The sequence below is a fragment of the Hyalella azteca genome, unplaced genomic scaffold (genome assembly GCF_000764305.2).
Source record: "Hyalella azteca isolate HAZT.00-mixed unplaced genomic scaffold, Hazt_2.0.2 contig5386, whole genome shotgun sequence".
Classification (NCBI taxonomy): Eukaryota; Metazoa; Arthropoda; class Malacostraca; order Amphipoda; family Hyalellidae; genus Hyalella; species Hyalella azteca.
Genome location: NW_025935579.1, coordinates 1,618,033 through 1,630,613, shown reverse-complemented (window position 1 = coordinate 1,630,613; position 12,581 = coordinate 1,618,033). Strand labels below are relative to the sequence as shown.

General features: G+C 38.8%; 1 protein-coding gene across 1 annotated transcript; it reads right to left on the bottom strand.

Annotated features, from left to right (window-relative positions):
- Positions 1 to 1,373: 1,373 nt before the first annotated feature.
- On the bottom strand, positions 1,374 to 11,290 carry LOC108668946. Its single transcript, XM_018156214.2, has 3 exons — positions 11,091 to 11,290; positions 7,665 to 7,736; positions 1,374 to 7,017 (listed from the first exon to the last, which is right to left on the bottom strand). Exons 1-3 carry the CDS (start codon positions 11,112 to 11,114, stop codon positions 6,091 to 6,093), a joined length of 1,023 nt encoding a protein of 340 aa, XP_018011703.1. The 5' UTR covers positions 11,115 to 11,290; the 3' UTR covers positions 1,374 to 6,090.
- Between the last annotated feature and the right edge of the window lie 1,291 nt (positions 11,291 to 12,581).

Here is a 12,581-nt window from a genome sequence, read left to right as displayed (position 1 = left end):
TCTCTCACGCCCTAAGAACACATGGGAACAAATACTGACAATGAAAAAAGGGGAAAGACCAAATGCGACAAAGGGAAAAGAGTCAAGTAGGAAAAAAGAGACCTATGGGCGGGCCAAAGCGACCATATGCATCGAAAAAGGCAAAATTGTCCAACAGGACAGAATGAGCCAATAAGCCCAACAGGAAAAGAAGAGCAAAAAGATGTGCGGAAACCTAGTGTATTAAATCTAAGGTAAAAATACTTTAGGGAAAAAACCCGCGATACAAATCCAAAGAAAATCATGGGTAAAATTCAAAAGAAAATATGTAGAAAAAACATAGGGTAAAAATTTAGGTAAAAATAATGCCGATAATTAAGGGTAAATTTTAGGGTAAAAATGTCAGGGTAAGTGTTCAGGGTAAAAAGTAGGGTAAGAAATTATAAGAGTAGGGGAAAAAATGAATAAAAATAAGTCAAAAATCGAAAGTGTAAATAAATTAGGGTAGAAGATTGGGAGGAAGAAATAGGGAGAGAATGGAGAACAAAATGGTGAAAAACTATGCTGACAGGTTAAAAGGGCTAAAAAGGGTGAGGGTTACTTTTACGCCAGAAGGAACAACTAGAATTAGATAGTATAACAAGGGGATGTCACCGAAACCTGAGAGGAGACTAGTTTGCTCAAATGTGTAACAGTGATAATCAACTGCACGAGAACGTTGACTGGATCTTGAAAATTCCATTTTCTTCTAAATAATGTTTTTGATACGAATTTAAGCATTCCATCTTTCCAGACCACATGAATCCTTCATATCAAGAGTTTTTGGTTGTTGCAAATTGCGCGTTCCGTAATCAAAGAATAGAATTTTCGTGATAAATTCATTACCATGGATACCATGAACACATATTTAATGAAAGCAATACAACAGTGGAGTAGCCTTGCGTAAAAGGTCATTAAAAACTTAGCGGTATAATCTCGTCCAGGGTGCCAGTGGCCTAAAAACGGCTAAGTCCGCGGAAAAAGAAGGCATATTATTCCATATTTATTAGTAGATATGTGGGTTCCGGCGCAAATAATAAATTTAACTCGTTTTCGTAATTTTGAAAATTCAATAAGAAAGTTCCGTCATAATATATTTTTGTCGAAATTTAATTAAGTTAAATGGTCGAGAAGGAGGTATCCAATATCCATGGTATAATTTACACGGAGGACTGACTTTAACAGAAATATTTAAAAGGAAACATTCTTTCTAATTATCTTTCTTTGCTGCATGAAGAGAAAACTTAAGAATTCAATACAAATAACTTTTTATCAGATGCATTTCAATAGAAAATTATATATTCGCACAGTGCTTTCCCACGCTCTTAATGCATAACAAGGGTAATAAAACAGAATTTTGTTCGTCGTAGTTTACAGGGCATTACATCGTTTAATGCAATACGAAGCGGTCACACTATTCCCAGTATGCACTCAATCATTCGCGGTTGCGAGGCATGCGATTTGCTCATTCGAAAGTAATAGTTTGCAGTCTATAAATGGTATCCACCAGACAACATCAACTTTTACCACAATCCAGAAAAACGTCACTCGGTACCATTCGCGGAAACTCTTCAAAGACAAACCTTCATGAGCGCTGATGACGCACGAAAAACAAAGATATCAAGAAAGTGTAATTCGTTCAAGTCTCTCAACTCAGTCATCTCGTGTGGCCGAAAAAGCTGCAACATGATAACCAACGCTCCTACAGGAGGAGATAAAAATTACATTCATCGGCCTTCAACCCTCCCACCGATGGGAAAAAATATGCGACAATCGTTACCAGGCTTCTTACATCAATGCTTTGCCGAATCTCGATGCGTCCTCAGTTTCAATACCTTCACTTTTACACGGAGTAAGCCTGCAACTAACGCTTCGTCCGTAAATCCGATAATCGTACAAGCATGTCGACCATTTATTTTTGGGTCGATTCCTTTAGGTGATGAATGCGATGCATCAACTAAAGGCAGTCGGTGCCCATAGAGGGTCGTTGTTCGATTTCTCGGAAATTTCTTCACAGGACGTGCGAGGATTGACTAACTAGACGAACATTTTTATAAGCTTCTAACATACAAGCTTTCTAATATTTATACCGGAGCGGGACTGAAACCACAAATACAACAATGTTCTGAAGAAGAAATAACCTAGGTTATATTGACTACGATCCCACGCAGAATTAAAACTACATGCTCCAAAGTCAAGTCCTCAAAGTGGCAAATCCAACAACGACTGAAGTTGTAGATGAAATTTAGTGAAACTGGTCAAACTTTTAATAGACTGATTCGTTACAAATTTAATATTACAAATTTCGTGATACACGGCAACCAACTTTACCTTAAAATATATACTGATACTTTCAGTCCCGCTCTTTCTGTAAGCGTTAAATTATAACTATATAAGATTACAAGATTACACACAAAAAAGAAATATTAATGTTATACTCACACAGAACTCATGCAAGCACAATTTTAAAGCGACCACAGCACTCTTTTGAAAGACGCGCGATGCTTACGTTCCGAGTCACCACCCTAATGACGGGTGATGATTACGTTCCGAGTCACCACGCAAATGACGCGCGATGCTTACGTTCCGAGTCATCACCCAAATGACGGATGATGATTACGTTCCGAGTCACCACCCAAATGACGGATGATGATTACGTTCCGAGTCACCACCCAAATGACGGATGATGATTACGTTCCGAGTCACACCCCAAATGACTGGTGATGATTACGTTCCGAGTCACCACCCAAATGTCATTCTGATTCATTTGGCAGGTATTGCTGCTTGCAAGAGGTAGTTTTTAAAAGCATGGGAATAAGCGCTAATAATCATTTCTTGTCAGGCTCTAGTGTCTAATGATTTCAATGGCCGGTATTGATCGGTTTGGAAGGTTTCTGCACGGAAGATTAAAAGTCAGTTTCTCTCAATTATTTCCACATGGCTAGCAATCTTTCAGAATTCCTGTATACGTGGTAAAACAATGGAAGCTCCCATGTATAGCTTTTAGTTTCGCAATCGCTTCCATCCCGGATAGCAGAGCTAGCTTGTGGGTCCAAAACTATTTTCATGGATAGCGAAATGAAAGCAGAACTTCGCTTTATCTCATGACTGATCAGAAAAATAACATGCTACTAGGCTTCAACAATTTTGTAAACGAAATTTCAAAGCAACTATCCAAACCTTCGACCGAAGTCCGTTACTGAATGACCAATCACCAAATTCCGAAATTAATAAAAATACCCAATTGAAGCACTAGCTTGCACGAGTTCGTGTGTGTTACGCTTAACTATCGCCTTAATAGTTATATGAAGCGCCATATAATTAATAAAGACACTCAGAACATCAAGTATGCTATAACGCAGCAAAAAATATAGTGCAACCAGATTGGTTTCAGTGTAACAGCAGATGGTTATCGTAAAGCAGTAATAAAGCAATCAATATAAGTCTTGGCAGACTTGAAAGACTAAAGATAAAGATCACAGCAAATTACAAATATTCGTCGTTTTTGTACGTGAAATGTTCGCTTGAAATAAACACAGCGGCATTTATAAATCATTGCGCAGCAAGTTATTTGATAGTGATTCTATAATGAATGATTACGTTTTGCTGCAGAAAAACTAATAAATCTAACATGATTTCAATGGTTCGTGAGCAACTGAAAAGGAGAAGCCGCGAAAATCACATCGATTAAAAACAACACTAGAGGTTACGGCCTTATCAACTAATTTTACCTGCTGACTATAGAGATTTTACAGTCCAGTTTCAGTGAATGATTTGGAAATAAAAAATTCTTAGTATATAGGAGAAATTTCGCAACAATATTAAGTTCCATAAAGCTGTACCTCTATCTCATAGTCAGCAGGTTCGCAGAAACATCCGTGTGGTAAATAGCACTACTGAATAAGATATAAATTAAAACTACAATCCACTACCGATATACTAAACGCCAGAAAGTACGTAGAACTCCCAAACACGTACGACGAAGTAGGTGCAGGATAAAAGTGTCCAGGCTAGCTAGGTAAAAAACAAAACTCAAACGTACCTACAACCTCGTATATAATAATATAATATTCTCGTATAGAGCAAAAACAAAGAACCCCAAAAATATAACGACTCGGAGGTACACGCGAGAAATTTTAGAAACGTAAAGTTCAACATAAATTCAAAATGAAGTTACGCAAATTTCTTCAAGATAAAACTTAAGGTAAAACGATGGAAGGATGAGCAATTTTTCTCAGTTTAAAATTTCACTGATAATATTGCCCACAAGGTTGCAGTCGAAAAACATGCAAAGAACAGAAGTTGGTTAATACAGAAGCCAAAGCTAAGAAATTCATAGGACATTCCGGTGTTTTCTTACACAAGAGGAAAAAACATGAAAAAAATCGATAAGTATCAGCATTTCAAGTAATTTTACAACACAAGCTTACATACACAAGAAGTGTTTTAGGGCTCCGCAATTTCCAGAACCGAGTTGAAAGATTCAAAACCACACAAAATTTTCAAATCGCAAGCATACGACAGCAGTGCACGGTTCATTTGAAATAAACTGGTAACGAACAAATGCGAGTCTATAATGGACTCGTCTAGGCTTCTTTGAAATAAGCAGCATAAGCTGATTGACCGGAAATTATCCGAACAGACAATAGACGCGAATGGTCTAGAATCGCATGTCAGTAGACGAAATTCTTCTAGAATCAAGAGACAGTTGACGAAATTCTTCTAGAATCAAGAGACAGTTGACGAAATTCTTCTAGAATCGAGAGAAAGTAGACGAGATTGTTCTAGAATCGAGAGACAGTAGACGAGATTGTTCAACAATCATGAGATAGTTGACGAAATTTTTCTAGAATCAAGAGACAGTAGACGAAATTGTTTTGGAATCAAGAGACAAAAGACGAGATTGTTCAAGAATCAAGAGACAGTTGACAAAATTTTTCTAGAATCAGGAGATAGTAGACGAGATTGTTCTAGAATCAAGGGACAGGAGACGAGATTGTTCAAGAATCAAGAGACAGTAGACGAAATTGTTCTAGAATCAACAAACAGTTGACGAGAGTGGTCGAGAACCAACTGATAGTAGACGAGATTGGTTTAACATCAACTGACCACAATCTAGGATTATAACCTTGGATAAAGTGGGACAAATGTTCTTTAATTAGTTATTTAGTAAGTTTTCACTTGGTAAGTTTTTAGTTAGTTAGTTAGTTATTAGGTTAGGAATCAGTCGACATACTGACGCCAGACCAGAGTTCTCAGCTAGCGACTAATGGTAGACCTCTTAGAGTCTATCATTGCAGAGGCTGGATAGAAATGTTTGGTTTTAGAAACGAAATTGAATTCGCTGACCAAAGGTCAAGTCAAGAGACTTCGTTCATAAAGCAGAAGCTCAGTTCGAGATTCGAGAGAAAGGTACAGAAGTTATGAAGTATCGTCTCCTGATGCTCCTGCTAGTTGCACATGCAACTAGCAGGTGCATCAGGAGACGACTTCTTTGCTTATATATTCGCACCAAAGTGTTCGCTCCGCGGCTCCATCATGTCATCAAGTACATAAAAATAAACATTATAGTCTAAGCATAACTTTTTGAGTTTTCTTTATAACGTATGTTACATGTTTACAACACGAAAGTTGGGTTCCTGATGATTAGAACATTCATGTTTGACTCGGTAGAGTTGAGTTTGAAATGAGTTTCACAGTGAAAGATTCCCAACATCAGCGGAACTGACCAACAAATTCGATCGTGAAACTGAACTTTGATGAATCCGATTGACATTCATATTTTCACAACAAACTTTGAATTCGCGCTAATTGAAAATGTTGAAATATTTTGGCTTGAATTAATGTAGGTAAAAAAATTACAGAACTATTTCGACATGACATCACCAACTCGTCGCGAATACACCGGCGCATTTCCTATACCCTCAAGTCTAGAAGATACTCTACACTAACGCAGTTCCATGGGCGTTACTATGAGCATTTGCTACGGAAGCAATCCTCAAGTGCACCCAGAACTGCATTAAACTAGAGCCTCGTCAAGTCCAGCAGGATTCAAGAAATGCGCCGCCATCACTAGTCTTCGACCCGCTCCTCAGTACTGGTAGACCGCATCTCCAGTTTCGAGACGCGCTGCGAGAGGTCCATGGCTTCCTCAACTTCCTTTGTCATGACGGCCGTGTTTTCGCTTAGTTTCAGATGGCTCAGCGTCTTGTTTTCAATTGGTTTACAGTTAGCTTCTTCTTTCAGGTTTTCTTTGTTTTCTTCGGTATTTTCAGGTTTGACTGGCGGTACGGCATTCTTGGCGGTGATCTGAGGCGGTTTTCCTAGGGCGAGGGCCAACTTTTGCTCGATGTCACGGAAGTTGCGAGGAAGGACTTGGTTGCTCTCTCGTTCTCGATAAGCCTGTAGTCCCTTGCATGTTGGCAGGCCACACTTCTCAGCCACGCAAGTGTCGACGTGCATGCGCGTCAGGTGTGAGTAGACGTGAACCAGGGCGCATTTGTGATCCACTTTGACGAGATGACCTCGGATGCGGCGGAACATGAGGCAAGGCTTCACGCACTTGTCGTCATGGCACGAGATGCTGTGGCTGAAAACGCGCAGCAAATGGTGCAGCAGGAAGCTCTCCGTGAGTTTGATGGTAACTTCCAAAAGTTTGCGAGCTTCCGACACGCACTCAAAGTCGCTGAACTTGTCAACGCTCAGCACAGTCATTATGGATGCAATGAGTCGTAGGTGCATTCGTTCGGCCTCCTTGGGCGAGTTGGCAACCTTTTCGAGCAGATCTACGAGCTCGGGTTTAGGCGATTGCGTTTTCGGCACGCCGCATTGCTTTGCATACGGTGAAACCTTCCGGGAAATACGTGACGGGTTCTTCTCATCCACCAAAGATCGGGAGCTAAAAAGACAGCGATTCTGAGGCGGGTCTTCTGCAGACGGAGCTTCGTTCTCTTGTTCTTCGTCAGAGGAATTCGCAGGGCTCGGTAAGCCGCTGTCCACCTGAAAAAGACAACTTTTCAGCGACAATGAAATTGAGTTTCCTTCCCCGCAATCACTAATTTTTAAAACATGATGCAGTTGAAGAGCTAGTAAAAAATAAAGATAGTAGGAAATTATTTGGCCATTCTTTTTGATAAAATATTGGAATGTGACAAATGAGGCAAGATCGCTAGTAAACCTTTTTTACATGAACGGTAAAAATTTTGTAAAAAAAATTATGGGTCTAATGACGAGTTATGGACGGCTCCGTCCACGTCCACGCTGGTGCCTGTGCATAAAAAGATCGTTGTCTGGTGCACACGTTGGGTCCAGTGAAGGCATCTTGGGTCTGGTGCACAAAGCTTGCACAATATCGATTACACTGAGCAATTTACTTAAGTATCAGCAATTCACTAAAGAAATTGATGAAAATCCAAAACATTAAGCAACCATTGATTTGCTAAAAAAAACTCGAAGCAAAGACATGAAAACGTTTCAAACGTAACACAACCTGAGTTGTGTCCCGATGTTATATATACGTAAGTGTAGTACAAGACTTAAGGTGCAGACAACTTGAGAATATCTCACCCATTTTGTTTAACTTTCAGTAAACGGATGTTAAAAGTGTAATGCAATTAAGACTCAGGGTGCAGAGAGTAATATCTCACCCCAGAAGACGGACTAGAGGCCACCGAGCTGCACCCTAGCGGTTGCTCGCTTGACTCTCGTGCTGCCCACGCCTGCACATGTAAGCGTTGGCTAATTAATATTAATCAAGATAAGATAATGAAAATAAATTAAAATAAGATTCTAATTCAACAAACAACGTGATGAATCTTTTGTCGATAATTACCTGTTAGGAGGCTAATAAGTTAGGCAACGGAAACGTGAAATAAAATAAGTTTTTATATACCGGTACCTGTACTTATTTCGTTGTATCTTTTTACATACTAAAAAAATGCGATGTAACGTGAAAAGTCGGAGGAAGACTCTATTAAAGAGGCAAAATAATTATTGTAATGGCTCTTAAATTTGTGTATTGAGCTATTATAACTTCAACATGACATAAATGATTTCCCACTATATCACACTAACTATTTCCCACACGGTTCATATCATATCATAAGTGATGTCGGCGCTGAAGAGTGGGCCTGATGTGGCCTGTCGCTTATTCTTGTACTTTTCATGACTTGTCCACAGGAGATCTAAAAACAGGTCCTTTGACCGGATCTTTTCAAAACTGTCGATAGTTTGAAATAGCTACTAGGCGTGAAGAGTTCAATTTTGAAGGATTTATGGCCTGTCTGCTCTTCTTCGGTTGCCTAAAAATTGGGTTACAGCTCACCTAAGAAGCTAATATAGTTAAAATTTCAATCCAATTAAGTTACATCATGAATAATTGCTTGAAATTAAATTATATAGTAGCAAACACAGTTAAGAGATTTTGAAAAAGCCCCTTAACGTGTGTATCTCCTGACGAGTTCATGTAATCAGTGCACCAGATACGATGCTAACCACGCACGTATTTGATAGCGTAGCTGAGCACTCATTCTTGTTGCCAGCCAGGCCCAAACACTCATCAGGTACGTATGACACACATGTTCATATTGATGTATGCGTGACACGCATATTCATATTGATGTGAATATGACACTTTTGTTCATATTTATTAATACATGACACTCGTGTACCCATTGATGTACGCATGACCCTATGTTCATATTCATCTATACACATAAAACTCCTGTTCCTATTGATGTACGTATGACATTCATGCTCATGTTCATCTATACACGACACTCATGATCCTATTGATGTACGTATGACATTCATGTTCATATTCATATATTGATAACACTCATGTTCATATTCATATATTTATGACACTCATGTTCATATTGATGTACGTTTGACACTCCTGTTCATATACATGTCTGTCTCGTGATCGTCTTTCTAACATCCGTTGTCTTCCTTCCCCGAAAGTTTAAATAAAAACCAATTTCGAAATTTTTTTTGAATTCTTTCAGTCCAGTATTAGTGTTTTTAGTCTCCAAAAAATAATACAATAACTAATCAAAGATTGCTACAATTAAAAACATTATATTGTATACACTATAATTTAAGAAATACATAAATGTCATAGCGTCTTAATATAAGATAATAAACAATAAATATATTTTTATTAATGTACGATATTGATAAGAGCCAATAGTTTAAACCAGTGGTTCCAAAAATTTTTCAGGCTGGCGCCCCCTTTGGCTCCCCAGTGAGCTTCTAGCGCCCCCCCCCCCCACAGACACAAATAAGCACATAGCTACGCCTCATTCTTGATATTTAGTGCGCTACAATTTTAGAAGAAAAAGGTTCAACACAAAAGTGTTTTTACCAATAGAACCCCATTTAGTAACCCAATATATTTTTTAGCAGTTTTAACTGTTTCAGCACAGGAAAACCCAGGACGTCTCGGGCAAATTTACAGCCGGACTCGTGGCCGGTCGATCACGGCCAATCTCCATATTCAATTGTCAAAGAATATTTCCCAAATTAATGAACGCAGCTCGATGAAACTTGGAACACGTATTCAGTAGGACCTAACGGTGATGTTTAGCTTGTAAAAATTTAATAAACTTCACCTTCATTCCCGAGTTATATGGCGATACGTGTCGAAATTCGCAGTGATCAAAGAGTTTCTTCCAACTAGTGAACAGATTCGAACGAAATTTTGAACATAAATTCCTAACTATCAAACGGTGATGTTTAGCTCGTGAAAATTTTTTCGATTGTGCCTTCGTTTACGAGTTTTTTCTTTACATTTCACCGTCATTCGCGATTTCACACTTCTTTTTTCGGCCCGTATCGCCGGGTTATTTGTCCCTTAAATTCGCGGTACGGTATTCAAGAAATTTCTTCTGAACTACTGAACAGATTTGAACGAAACTTAGTATATAAATACCTAACCTCAGTAACGGTGATGTTTAGCTCGTGACAATTTTTTTCTCTATTTTGCCTTCGTTCGCGAGTTATACGGATATACAGTGGGGGGAAATAAATATTCGTACACTTGAAAAATCGTATTTTACTACGTTTTTCTTAGCTCGCTTTCGTGTCTGTGATGATCAAATCTTGCAATCGATATTTCACCAACTTTCCCATTAGCTAGCGCTCTGAAACTTTTAGGGAAGCTCAGCTCCCGATAACAATACAATAATCAATAATTTGTTGCACGTTTCCAGGCGTATAAACTCTAAAGAAACTCACAAGCAGGGGTTGGAACCTTTAACGCACGTCATCCTCGAGAGGATATTCGTGTTTAGACTGCGTATATCGATGATACGCTTCGTATCATCGATACGTACATCAAGTCAAGTAAATTACACGGACAGACGGACAGACAGACAGACGGACGGACGGACATGGCGAGCACAATAGTGCATTTTTTCCATAAATGAGAAAATGCGCTAAAAACAGTTTTGGGTGGAGAACTCATCGCTGTGAGTCATGTGCGGCACGTGTTGCGTACAAATCGTCAAACAAGCGTTCGAATTTCTGACTTCGATCGGGCTGCCGCCCCCCTACTAGGGGGGGGGCGAAGACAACTAGTCTTAAAATTAAATTCCCGACAACCAATTGCGTCACCTTAAAATTTGGGATAGTCTTAAATGCCACGCCACCAATGACCGGAAGTTAAAGGATACTTCCCTATTGGTTTAATCCGCAATAGCTTGGGCTAGGCCTGGACGGATTGACAACTCAAAACAAGCTTACTTAAATTAATTATAGACAAACGGCAAGTACTCACTGAAATAGAAACAAAACAAATCAAAACTAACGATTTACAGAGATGCGACATATGTACTAAGCCAATTAACAAATTGAATGCGGAGAGCGCTAAAATGCGCGGAGAGCAAAATGCGAGGATAGAGCTTGAGCATGGAGGTCTGAGAATATCGCGCGATCCCTGGCGTCGGGATCGACATCTTATCTGACGGCTATAACCAATTCAACACCCACGTCAGAGCCGGTCCTACTTAATCATTGCTGTCTGACAGATAGTAGTGTGAAATTTGCAACAACACTTCATTACAATTACTCACCTCACTTTTTGCCTTCGGGGACATTTTGCTTGTAATTGAAGAAATTTGTAGTTCTTATAAGTTATAAAACACGCATGAAGCCCTCAGGCAGGCTGTTTATTTGACGAGAATATTAGCTTTGTATAAAGGATCAGCAAATCATTTAGCAATCTCGAGAATATTAGCTTTGTATCAAGGATCAGCAAATCATTTAGCAAATTAGCAATCTAAATTGCTTTCTTGTGGCTAACTCTCGGTTGGTATCGACGATACTTTCTGCAATTGAAAAATTTACATTGGTTGAGTTGACAGTCAAGAACATAGATTTGAAGCGATGAAACTTCGTTTTAGATTTGGGTAAGAATAACGGCTACATATGAATCACGATAATAATAATCCCGGTGTCATTTTTGAAGCTATTTTATAAATATAATGTACGAGTAGTCAAAATTAATTACCATAGTATATAAAATGATACTTGATTGCCTGTTAAATAGGATACGAAAAATACGTGAATCGCTTGAATTGAATGCTAACGGCATGCAACCATGATTTATGGGTCGAATTATTTTCAGGAACGAAGAACGTGGTGCGAAAAATAGTCCAAAATTGTATGAAATTTTTCTCTGAGCTGTACCATAGAGCAAGAGACGCGTTCTAAACCTGCAAGATGCGAACAAGAAATAATATCCACAGGGCCTAATCTAAGACCTATAAATCGATAGTTTAGTTAGAGTAAAGCGTAATTGGTTGTTCCATTTGTACCATAGTAAAGTTCTCGTTAAAATTTCAAGATGCTTAAGTACACATCGTCTGTAAACACCATCTTTGATCTGAGATGGTCATACAAGCAGTTTGGAGTTTCAAGCTTCAACAGTCACTTTAGCAGAATAAGAAGAAACAGCTGTTCACACACACAATAAGAAGTTTACCCGCCACTAGTTCTTCACTAAAACCAAAAGACACTGCATTCACACCCCGGCCCTTGCTGTTGAAATTCTGGCTAGTGGCTAAACGTTACCAATAGGTAGTTCGCCGTTAACGTTTGAAGTACGCGCGAGCTCACACTACAAGGTCAAATGAAGCAACGTTGTCAAGCTTGCCAACCTCCCATTTAAACAATAGGCCTTAAATAAGTCACTTGCAGTATAGTACTTTTTTTTACAATTAAAATCAACAAAATACAATAATTTTGTTTTTTAAATGGTTTTCTGTCAAGCATAGAATCATGACACAACATGGTGTAATTTCCTCGAACATTTCCACCCGTCTTTTTTATCTAGGTTGCCAAACGTCGCGAGAATTATCGAGGCGGACCAATAGAACATTCGCCTTGCTTCAAATACAATTTAAGCACATTCTTTTCAAATTATTGAACATTATTTTTTGGAATAACTTCTGTTCACTATGAACACCATATTTTAACACGATACTCTTTGAATACACTGAGAACTAACATGAACGAGAACGGATCACGAAGTTAGGTGCGCCTCACTTGTACGTTACAAGACA